At 46.6% G+C, this 12702-nt stretch overlaps 1 protein-coding gene across 1 annotated transcript in view; it reads right to left on the reverse strand.

The window, feature by feature from the left end:
* The window catches only part of EMB (embigin), a 50177-nt gene that overhangs the window by 14435 nt on the left and 23040 nt on the right, over nt 1-12702 (reverse strand). Inside the window, exons 4-5 of the mRNA XM_061617577.1 lie at nt 8867-9062; nt 8003-8091 (exon numbers count right to left, since the gene is read on the reverse strand). Of these exons, the coding sequence (XP_061473561.1) occupies nt 8003-8091; nt 8867-9062 (285 nt within the window). The remainder of the gene's footprint in view (nt 1-8002; nt 8092-8866; nt 9063-12702) is intronic.

The following is a 12702-nucleotide window of genomic DNA, read 5'->3' on the forward strand; positions in this document are numbered from 1 at the left end:
TTAACTGCATATATAAAGGCAACACATCATTAATATTTAAGCAACATCCATCAATGTGCATCATCAGCTCTATATTTAGTCACGTCTTAATAATTCAGCAACTTGCATGTTCAGCAAAATATCATCTTATGTCCAGGTACCTTTCTTTACAATCCCATTTCAGTAAAAAGGGAAAGCATCAGTAAAAACTGTTGCCAATCCTGGGCAGTTTTGAAGGAGAGGGTAGAAACAGAAAACAAAACAAAAAGTCAGGACATTAGACAGAAGTCCAGGAACTAATATAAAATTTTAAAAACCACAAACAAAGGTTAAAAATTTTACATTCTTAACAGTATGCTCTCTCTTAATGAGAAAAAGATATTTATCTTTGAACATGGGCTTGCTGTTTGCTCTAAGTGGTATGCTTGCTTATTTGTTGTTATGTGCCTTCAAGTCGATTACAACTTATGGTGATCCTCTGAATCAGTGACCTCCAGTAGCACCATGCTTGCTTATAGGACTTGATATAATTGCTGTGCTGTTCTAATAAGATTGTTCTACTGCATATTTTTTATTATGGATGTTTATGTTTTAATGTTTGTGTCATTGGTTTGCATACTCGTAAACCACTTGGAAGCCTATTTTGGCATTAAGCAGTATAGAAATCAACTAACAACTGCTAGTCTGGATCTATTAGGACCCAGGTGATTTTTAACATATGCAGCTGCCTTCTTTGGGAACTGCATATGACTAATGCAATGTGGCCACTTAACTACCCTACTTGCACACTTACCTGGACCATTCTCTACAGGAAACCAACAACATTTGTACCTCTTTACCACATATACCTTTGCAGTGACCGATCATATATGTGAGAATAACAGTGCCAGTGACCTCAAGAGCCACTGTAACAGATGGGGTAGTGCAGATGAGTGAACTTGGATCTAACCACCATCCCTCAGCCTAATCCACTTCACAGGGTTGCAAGAACAAAATGTGCATGGGGTGGAGGGATAGGACTCTATGCATCCCAAGTACCTTGGAAGAAAGACTGGATACTCAAAGTAGAAAGGATAAAGGTCCCATCTGCACTATACATTTGAAGTACTATGATACCTCATTAAACAGTCATGGTTTCCCCCAAAGAATCCTGGGAACTGTAGCTTGTTAAGGGTGCCCAGAGTGGTTAGGAGTCCCCTATTCTCCTCACAGAGCTACAATTCCCAAAGTTCCCTGGGTAAAGGGATTAACTGTTAAACCACCCAGAGAACTGAAATAAAAAAGGGCAATAGATGAACAGGCAGGGTGTGAAATATGCAATTAAACCCTTAAAATAAGCAGGCTGCTTAAATAAGTGATCATTAGGGGAAATGTTTTCCAATACATTCACAATGGAAAGTCCAACACAGAGTTCTGCCTTTCAACAGGACATCACTACCTTTACATAGCAGAGTCTCACAAATAAGGATGAAAGCCCCACAGTTTGGTTTGGAGGGGTTTCAGAGTTGCCCTCCCTCCAAAAACCAGGACTGGGGGGAGACAGACTTGGAAAATTTCCATAAGCCAAAGTAAGCACTTATGTCACCCTGCCTGTCTTTTGACCTTTGACTCCAGATGCCCAAAGCTATTCCCGCCCCAGCATCAGCAGTCACTCTCTGCTTCCACTCTTACCCGCTTTCCAAAAGCAGCAGCAACAAAAAATGGGACGTTCCTCTTCCCAGTCTGTCTCTCTTTCCCCCTTTCTCCCACCACCGTTGCCTAGTGTTAGAAATGCTGCTGAGCGCAGTGCATTCTGGGAGAGTATTTCATTTAAGGCAGGGTCACCAACCTTTTTGGACCTGGAGCACATTTGGAAATCTAAGGAACTGTTGCGGGTACCACAAAATTCCTCTTTCACAGAAGACAAGCTGATGTTCAGAACTATTCCCCCCAACAGGCAAGACATCTACTGTCCCCCCAAAAAAAACCAGGCATCCCCCAACCCCCTCCATGAAACACTTTAAAAAAAGATTTTTTTAAAATATTAGTAAAGCCTTGGTAGATGCCATGTTATGCTCCCCACTCCAGGTTTAAGGCCTCCAAAATTTACTACTCTCAGAATCCCGTTCCGCGCCTGGTACCAGCCGGGCTAAGGGGCGAGTTTGCGGCTGCAGCCGAAGCCAAGGCCGCCATCGTGGGGGATATGTGTGTGCACGCAGCACACTGGTGCACCTGCGTGACACACAATAGGAGGCGGGGCTGCTGAAGGCCATTTAAGGCCGCTCCGCCAGCCTCCCGCCCTCCTTTGAATTTTGGCGGCGAGGCTTTCGGCGCGGCAAGGCCTGCGGCGCGGTGAGGCCTTGCAGCATCGGGCGAAGCATGCAGCTCGTCAGCCTTGCAACGGCGAGGCTCCGGCCGAGGGAGGCCTTACAATGGGGAGGTTTAACGGCGGCGGCAGCAGCAAGGCCTTCTGAGGGCGTGCGTGGCGCATTCAGCGCACGTGGAGCTCTCCGGCACACGTGGCTTCCCTTGTATTTTCTTGGGCGGCGTTGAGGCGGCGAGGCGCCTGGCTCGGCGGGGTTGAGGCTGCCAGCTCTTGGCTGTGGGAGGCCCTACAGCGATGGCAGCAGCGGAGCTCCTGGCCGGGGAGGCCTTCTGGAGGTATTGAGAGCGGCCCAGTGGGGCGTGGCGGTGGTGGCAGCAGCAGCTCCCTGGAGGTGGCAAGGCCTGGAGATGGCGGTGGCAAGGCCTGGAGACGGCGGCAGATCCAAGGCATTACGGGCGGCTCAAGAGCACAGGCGAGGCGACCTTTGGCTGCGTTCTTTCCTTGAGGGTTCCTCAAGGGGATCCCCGTGGGGGTGGGTGGGAAAGATCATCAGCCCCTCACCCCACCACATAGTAGGGGAATTGGGTGCTGGGCACCAGCTCCATCACACCCCCTATTTGGTCACTTGGTGGCCCAGGAGGCCTGGATTGTCTGGGGCTGGACAAGGGAGCCAATGGGTTGGTGACTGGGGGGGTGCAGGATGAGAAGAGGGCACAGTCCAGCCGGGCTGTGAAGGTGCTGGGTCTCCCTTTAGTGCTTCCTCACGCTTACCACCTTTCCTTTCTGGAGGAGGCACTCCCCTGGCTTCTGCAATGGGGCATAGGCCGGGGGGGGTTAGCGGAAGGGAATAGACCCGGCTACACGCTTAATCCCAGGATGCCACCCAAAAAGGGCCAAGTGGGCCAGAAGGGCAGGGCCCCCAGGGCGGAGGGTAGACGCCCACCCCCAGCTGTGGAGGAGTGAAACATAGCCAATGCACTTCATGTGTTTTATTGCTAGGATTATTCTACCATTTACAGGGGTCTCGGACCCTGGAGATGAAGGAGTGTAGCTCAGTAACAGATCACTTGCTTTGCATGCCGAGGGTCCTCAGGTTCAGCCCTCAGCACCTCCAGTTAGGGCCAGGAGATACTTCTATGGGGGCCCCCTCGCCCACTACAGAAAGTGAAATAGGAATAGACTCCTTTTCTTGATACTGAAGAGTATTTTTAGTTTAAACCGAATGTTCCTTTTCATCTGCCAATTACCTAGACTGGGGACATTCCAGAGGCAGCTGGACAGCCAGGGGTGGGGATGCTTTTGTTAGGGATGTACTGAAACGGCCATTCCACTTCCACACTGTCTTTGCAAACCAGGAAAATTTGGAGAAGGGGTTAGTCAATTAGGGAGAACTTGAAGATGAGAGGGGCAAAATTTACCTGTACCCTAGAAAGATGCTCTGTTATAACGTGGCAATATTCTGAGATATATTCTAAAAGATAATGGGGGTGATGTTTCATCCCAGAGCATTTGAGGAGAAACATATGGTGGCCATCAGTTGGAGGCCATTTGGATTGGATCAATGCAATGACATTACGAAGAGCAGATGCTTTTTTGGGGAGGGCAGGTGGCAGCTGGAGACAGAAAGGAGGCTGCAGGAGCCAGTAGGGATCCCAGTTAGTGCTGCAACCTCACCTCCAAAACTACCTCAACCCCGCTAACGCAAAGGGAGCTCATCCCCTCTTTTCACTGTCAAGCTTCCCCTCCCCAAATACGTTCTTCAAAACCCAGGTAAGAATATACAAACCTTTCCATTAGTTAAGTCCTATAAACCTCAGTCCAGAGACCCATTTAACCTGTGATATTCTGAGTAAACATACTTAGGATTCTGCTGTATGGGTGCAATCATGTGCACCCTTCCGTGGGAAGAAGTAACAATACACTCAGTGGGATTTTCTCATAAGTAAGTACGCATAGAATTGGTCCAAGTCATATTTCTCTGAGTAAATTATTTAAACATAATGGAATTCTTTTCAGTAATCATGTACAGGCTGCACATTTGCTTGCATCTTCTCTTTAGCTAGTTTGCAAACTGGCTGTGGATGAGATGGCCACCTTTTTGCAGGCCACTAGTCCTGTGCTTTTTGGGAGTTGTTTGATCTGCAGACATTGGAGGATGACATTGCTCAGCTCCATGCCATCTAATAACTGCTGCATATGAACCCGCAATTGAAGTCACAACAGCAAGCCAGAAGGATAGCAGAGGCTGCTCAAGGAAAGTGTCAATTTCCAGCTAAGCTCGAGGTGCTATGGACCTTGCTGGCAGACTGCCCAGTTTATGGGGAGACTCAATTTATGATGCGGTTTTTCTTTATTAGGTGGTTCTTCTGGATCCTATACTGTGGCCCCTGGCTTGCCCTTATGGCCGGCAATCTTAAATCAATCTTAGGTACAGACGCACTGGTCCAGGGGACGATTGATAAAGACATACAATTGGGCAGGGTTATTGGCCCCTTCCCATCATCCCCTACCTCTGCTCTCACAATGCCCCCCCCATAGGGTCCAATGTGGCAGTGGGCGGAGTCTACCTGATTCATCATCCATCATACAAGTGGGGTCAGTCAGTAATGGCTTCATACCAGATAGACTATGCACAGTGCACTACACTGCATTCCATATGGTGCGCGCCTGTGGCAGAGGTGCCTTATGGGCAAGGGTGGCAGCTAATCTGCCTGCATTGCCGGATGTTGAGTTTTGCCTTTTAGGTCAACTATGCAGCAAAGCATTACCTATGGGCTGCTGTATTCTTGTATGGAGCACTTCAGCTCCTTCTTGGAAGGGACAGTCAGGAGACGAGAGGGCTCAGAAGCAGTGGGGCACTATGTTCATGATTTACGGTTCACGGGTAGGGCAGACTTTGGGTGCATGTTAGCACCTGATGGCACCGTTTATGACGTGGCTATGAACTGGGGGGTTCCTTTGGCAGCTGGGAAAATGGAGGATCCTGCCCTAGGGTTCACCTTCCAGGGTATTAAGATTGTCTCTTGGACCCAGAGCTGCAGACTGCCCGAGAAAAGGGCTTGAACCATTGCAGATCAAGATCCTGGAGTTTTCAGGGGCTGGGAAAGTGTTGGCTTTCTGCCCTTCAGGTGTTGGGGGCCTTCGACGGTGGGGTTTATGGTGCCATAACAGGGATGTCACAGCCTTACCACAGCTTCAGGGTTTGTTTTGTTTTTGGCTGCCTTATGCGCCAACCTGAGGCGTGCCCCCCCCCCTTTCCGACAGTGTGTCAATGGTGTTTTTAGTTAGAGGAGGGAACGACTCTGGGGAAGAGAACTGCTAGTCCCATACCACACACTGGGAGATGAGGGAGGGGAGTCAGATATGGCCATATGCCTATCTGTTGCCCCAGCATGCTCACCAGCTATCAGAGGGCAGGAGGGGATTTCTGGGAGTTAGGGGCCGGCAGGGGCTATGCAAAGTGTGGCCTATTCCTATGAATCACGCGCAGGAATTCATCATGGATGGTAGGAGTAAAGCCTGTCCATCAGAGTGTTGCAAGGTAGGCTGGCAGGGGGCCTTTGGGACCATTCAGATGGTTTGGGATATGTCATGTGCTGGCCGGCTTGCCCATGCACACCACCGTACCCTTTATCCTCATCCTCCGTGTTCACCTGACCCGCCAGGGATTGTTGTTCAGGGAGGTGCCCTGTGACCAGCAGTTGCGGGCAGCGGCCCTCACACTTAACTTTGGAGCCTTCCGGATGGAGGGCGGGAGTGTTTGGGTCCAGGTCAGACTTCCCTATGAGCCATCCTGCTGTCCGAAGTTTGTTTCCAGGCAGACCAGGGGCACAAGAGGCACACCATTATTTTATCCTGCCCGGGACTGGACACTTGTCCTGTGAGGGTGTCACAGTGTTTTTTGGCCTGTAGCTACAGGCCCGGTTGTCTGATACTCAGGGGAAGGGATCTTTCCTCATAAAAGTTTTGGTCTAGCGTTGCAGAGCCTGGCAGCAGACACATGGGGTTTGGGGGGACATGCTTCTATGGAATTGGGGCTGGGGAATTGCCTACCTGGGCAATTGGTTTGGTATATGCAGGTGTAGGCCGTCGGAAGGTGGAATTATGGGACACCTGGAGTGCATTCACCCCTGGGCCGAGTCTGAAGGTCCAGGACCCAACTGTTCACGATTGTTTCTGTTTTTGGCAGGTTGCTGGACGGGGATGGAGCAGATGCGCAGTCTACTCTGCAGCCATGGCATGATCTTATAGGCTGGCCTTGGGGCCGCAAATGCACATTGGTTCACGGCTGGGCCTCTGATGGTGGGCCACGGATTGGTGGCTGGGTCAACAGAGTATGCACTGGGATGGTCTCCTACCCATGTTGTTCCAGCAGGGTTGAGTGCGGAAGGTCCCGCAGGTGGTTGTCATTCCCCTGGGTGGGAATGACCTTGGTTACTCAAGGGCAAGGCCCTCAGTGGCAGGCATGTGAGGACATGCGGTTGAGGCCATGATAGCCTCTGGTTGTCTGCCGTGGTCAGACATGGAGGGCAAGGCCCTCAGTGGCAGGCATGTGAGGACATGCAGTTGAGGCTACGATAGCCTCTGGTCATCTGCTGGAGGGCAAGGACCTCAGTGGCAGGCATGTGAGGACATGCAGTTTGTGAGGCAATGATGGCATCTTCTTGACGGACCTGCAGAGGGGTCTGCATAAGATTCTTACTGGGTGTGGGGTAAAGGGAGACTAAGCAGAGGCTTGTCCCCCTTTTGTGGCAAGGAAGTGCGGGGGAAAGGTTAAAAGGGAAAGGGCAGCTGGGTGACACCTTTAGGCACCTTTGGCGGTCTGGGGGCCTGCAGCTCAGGGCTATACGGCCCAGGAGCAGAACACGGGCCGCCTTTGGGGCCAACGTGCCTCATCTGCTCGGAGTTTCAGGGCTCCGGGGGGCGGTGATGTGGGTTGGACCCCCTACACATCTTCAGGGTGTGGCCTGAGCTGGGGTCTGGCACAGGGCAGCCCCGGGCTCAGGCAAGGGTTTGGTTGCCCTATGGCTGCAAGCAGGCTTTGCCTGGATCATCAGAATGCTCCCGCACTTGATTTCCCCTCTGCAGGTTCATTATTCTAATTGATTCCGTTTAATAAAGTGGCCCATGATTTAACCCAATGAATGGTGTTTGTGTTTTATTTCGGCAATAGGCCGCAATCCCGTTCCGCGCCCGGTACCTGCCGGGCTAAGGGGCGAGTTTGCGGCCGCAGTCGAAGCCTAGGCTGCCATCGTGGGGGATGTGTGTGTGCACGCAGCGCGCTGGCGCGCCTGCGTGACACACAATAGAAGGCGGGGCCGCTGAAGGCCATTTAAGGCTGCTCCGCCAGCCTCCCGCCCTCCTTTCAATTTTGAATGAAACACTTTAAAAAAAGATTTTTTAAAAATATTAGAAAAGCCTTGGTAGATGCCATGTTATGCTCCCCACTCCAGGTTTAAGGCCTCCAAAATTTACTACTCTCAGAATCTGCTATCTGGCATCACTTTCCTAGCCAGCTCTTATAATCTTATCACATGCAGTGTTTCTGACACTGGGAAATGGTGGAGGGGAGGAGAAGTGACAGTTTCTAATTAGAAGACTGTATTCTTGTGCACCAACATGAGCACAAATGTCCATCGAAATGATAGCCCAGCAGTAAAATCCTGCAATTAGATTTTGTCACTATGAATAAATATGATAAAAGAAATAGGATCTTACCTTGTAAGTGAAATGTAGCATTAATTTCTGGTTCGGTTTTATAAACACAAGTGTAACTTGCCATCTGGTCTTTTGTTTCAACTCTTATCCTTAAAAGAATAGTTACACTGCTATTACAACACACCTGATTTTTTAAAAATGCACAATACAGTAATAAGCAGGATAATAGCATTACAGTATGAAAGCAGAACTGATAAAACAATGATATTCCAGATTCATGGAAGACTACATACTATAGCATGTTCAACAGATTCAGACTTATCATTTGATGGATGTTGTCTTTTGTGTGACCAGACCAGACCAATTACTACAGATGGGACTTTTGTTGTTGATCTACCCATCAAGGGAAACTTATGGCTGCCACCAAAACCCTGTACTGAAGTGTCCCCCCTCATACAGGTAAAACCAGGAGTGTGTCCTGAAGATGTTACTAGACTACAACTCCCATCATCCCCAACAACTGACCATGCTGGCTATAGCTGATGGGAGTTGGATTCCAACAACATCTGGAAGATCATATGAATCCCACCCTGGGTAAAAAATTAACCTTGCTGTTATGATGTTGCCACACAATTGGCTGTCACTGCTGGGAAATGTATGTCATTATGACATAGTGTAGTGTTGCTACACATTATGAATGGAAAAGGAAAACTTTGCAGCAGCAGTCCTATGCCTCCTGTAAGTTATGCCCTCAAATAAGCTGTTTTATATCAAAATCATTTCTCATATCCTGCAGAACATCATAATTGTGTTGGATAATCAACCGGTGAAAAAAGTAAGCAGCATTAATATACCTGTATGTATCACACTTTCTTCCTTACATAAGCTTTAAACTATACCAGGCACATGAGAAAAGACACTCACTCATATCGAGTGCACCAACTAGTCTTGGTTTGATTCCTGTAGAGGATGTCCTCTTTGATTGTTTCATTTCCCATCCTCCAAGCAACCTCCATTTTTTCCATTTCCATGGATGGTTTGATAGCCAAACTACACAACAGTTCAAGCTCAGCTGGACTCTCTAATATAGTATCTTTTACCAATGAATCTTTGGGAAATCCTACAAGAAACAAAAAACAAGTTATTGGGTTAAAAGAACGTCATTAAAATATGAAATTACACAAACTTTTTTTTAATCCAACTACTGGCTTCAGGTTAATCTGGATTTAAGACAGATTAATTTTGCAATTAGGACATTAGACCCGCTCTACATTTCTGAGACTGTGCAGTTCTACCAAAAGCCTATACTAATTTTTTAAATTAAATTTAATGGGACACACTTCCAAGTAAATGGCCCTAATCCATAGATAATCACACACAAAAGGGTGTTGCATCAACTAAACAGACAAGTCTTGTAGTGCAAGGTCCACCAAGCAGGTCAAAGTGCAGCTGAATGTGGCCAGGAGAGACCAAGATAAGTCTGGCTAATGGAGCATTCTATATGCTCAAACCACACAGCATGCTTGACCAGGAAGCATTTGGAAGAGTCAGCTCTTGTCACCTTTGGCCTATGGATGTGCAAGAGGTTTCTTTGAAGTCTGACCAGTCATGCCATATCCTCTCCTTTAGCCTGTACTACTGTAAGTGGTGGAACATACATGAAATCACTACCACACTGCATGGATACATCCCAACCACACTGTAAAGTTTATGAAGATCACATCTGTATCCATTTCATGCGCATAGCGCAAAACACCACAAACCATTTGCCATCCAATTTGTTGGTCTGTTCATCTGTTAAATTTATACTCCAAATTTTCAAGAGTTTTTTCCAAGTCAACCATTTTTCAGTGTATGCATTCAGCAATGGAACTGAGGTGTTCTGCATGCAGTTTGCAATCCACTCTGTGCATGGGGATCTGTTCCAGCGTATTAATGTTTTCTGCTGGAACAGGGAGATGTTTAGAGTGAATTAGGTATACTCTCTTTGATCATGCTATTATACAAACCCAGTGACGCACCAAACATGTTTTAAATTATTGTGTTAAGTCTTCAGATATGACTGGGGCTAACTGAAAAATAAAATAAAAATTAAGGTAATTTTTACAATAATTTACTTGATTTGTTTTGTTCTACTGTTAAATATTAAAAGATTTTATTTCCTAAGAAATACTTGAAATCGTATCTTTAGAACTTTTGTTTGGAAATCATACATTTGTCAATTTTTATCAATTCAGCTGTTTTTTTAGTTCAGCACTGTCCACTTCAACCGACAGCAGCTCTACAGGATTTCAGACAGACATCTTTCCAGCCCTGCTTGGGAGATACCAGCAACTGCATTTGGGACTTTCATGGAAAGCATATGCTCTACTACTGAGCTATAGCCCTTTCCGTAAGTGTCCAGTTGTGCAAATATGGTTTTTAAATTTATTATCACATTTATATCCCACCCTTCCAAAAGGAGCCCAGGGCAGCAAACAACAAGTGATAAAACATCTTAACATCTTTTATATGTTGTCTCAGAGGGACTGAAAATTAAGAAGTATCTACATTTTCATCACTGCAGAAACAAACAAGCAAGAACAAAGGGCATTTTATCTTTTTCAGGTCACTGATCTGAGAACATGCCCTGTTATTGTACTGCCCATGAGGATATAGGCAAAGGAAAGAAAACAAACACCCTCAAGTTTTTTTTTTTATATATACAAGCAGGAATGTAAGCAAGTAATTTTATACTCAGTTCCTTTCACATGCAGAGGAGTTGCCTGCCAGGTTGTGAGCCTCTGCTGTGCTGCCAAGAAAAGAAAAATAGCAGCTTCCAACAGCAGGTGCCCAGAAACTGCTCTAGAAAATCCACATTCTGTTCTGGGAGGAGGGGTTGCCCTGTTGACTGTGGCCTGTTTCTGACATGGAACACAAACTCTGGCAAAAGAAATGCAAGAAGACAATAAGGGATGCTAAAAAAGAATTTGAGGAGCACATTGCTAAGAACATAAAAACCAACAACAAAAAATTCTATAAATACATTCAAAGCAGGAGACCATCTAGGGAGACAATTGGACCCTTGGATGATAAGGGAGTCAAAGGTGTACTAAAGAACGATAAGGAGATTGCAGAGAAGCTAAATGAATTCTTTGCATCTGTCTTCACAGTGGAAGATATAGGGCAGATCCCTGAACCTGAACTAACATTTGCAGGAAGGGATTCTGAGGAACTGAGACAAATAGTGGTAACGAGAGAGGAAGTTCTAAGCTTAATGGACAATATAAAAACTGACAAATCACCGGGCCCGGATGGCATCCACCCGAGAGTTCTCAAAGAACTCAAAGGTGAAATTGCTGATCTGCTAACTAAAATATGTAACTTGTCCCTCGGGTCCTCCTCCGTGCCTGAGGACTGGAAAGTGGCAAATGTAACGCCAATCTTCAAAAAGGGATCCAGAGGGGATCCCGGAAATTACAGGCCAGTTAGCTTAACTTCTGTCCCTGGAAAACTGGTAGAAAGTATTATTAAAGCTAGATTAACTAAGCACATAGAAGAACAAGCCTTGCTGAAGCAGAGCCAGCATGGCTTCTGCAAGGGAAAATCCTGTCTCAGTAACCTATTAGAATTCTTTGAGAGTGTCAACAAGCATATAGAGGTGATCCAGTGGACATAGTGTACTTAGACTTTCAAAAAGTGTTTGACAAGGTACCTCACCAAAGGCTTCTGAGGAAGCTTAGCAGTCATGGAATAAGAGGAGAGGTCCTCTTGTGGATAAGGAATTGGTTAAGAAGCAGAAAGCAGAGAGTAGGAATAAATGGACAGTTCTCCCAATGGAGGGCTGTAGAAAGTGGAGTCCCTCAAGGATCGGTATTGGGACCTGTACTTTTCAACTTGTTCATTAATGACCTAGAATTAGGAGTGAGCAGTGAAGTGGCCAAGTTTGCTGACGACACTAAATTGTTCAGGGTTGTTAAAACAAAAAGGGATTGCGAAGAGCTCCAAAAAGACCTCTCCAAACTGAGTGAACGGGCAGAAAAATGGCAAATGCAATTCAATCTAAACAAGTGTAAAATTATGCATATTGGAGCAAAAAATCTGAATTTCACATATACGCTCATGGGGTCTGAACTGGCGGTGACCGACCAGGAGAGTGACCTCGGGGTTGTAGTGGACAGCACGATGAAAATGTCGACCCAGTGTGCGGCAGCTGTGAAAAAGGCAAATTCCATGCTAGCGATAATTAGGAAAGGTATTGAAAATAAAACAGCCGATATCATAATGCCGTTGTATAAATCTATGGTGCGGCCGCATTTGGAATACTGTGTACAGTTCTGGTCGCCTCATCTCAAAAAGGTTATTATAGAGTTGGAAAAGGTTCAGAAGAGGGCAACCAGAATGATCAAGGGGATGGAGCGACTCCCTTACGAGGAAAGGTTGCAGCATTTGGGGCTTTTTAGTTTAGAGAAAAGGCGGGTCAGAGGAGACATGATAGAAGTGTATAAAATTATGCATGGCATTGAGAAAGTGGATAGAGAAAAGTTCTTCTCCCTCTCTCATAATACTAGAACTCGTGGACATTCAAAGAAGCTGAATGTTGGAAGATTCAGGACAGACAAAAGGAAGTACTTCTTTACTCAGCGCATAGTTAAACTATGGAATTTGCTCCCACAAGATGCAGTAATGGCCACCAGCTTGGATGGCTTTAAAAGAAGATTAGACAAATTCATGGAGGACAGGGCTATCAATGGCTACTAGCCGTGATGGCTGTGCTCTGC

Source organism: Rhineura floridana, chromosome 1 (genome assembly GCF_030035675.1).
Source record: "Rhineura floridana isolate rRhiFlo1 chromosome 1, rRhiFlo1.hap2, whole genome shotgun sequence".
NCBI lineage: Eukaryota > Metazoa > Chordata > Lepidosauria > Squamata > Rhineuridae > Rhineura > Rhineura floridana.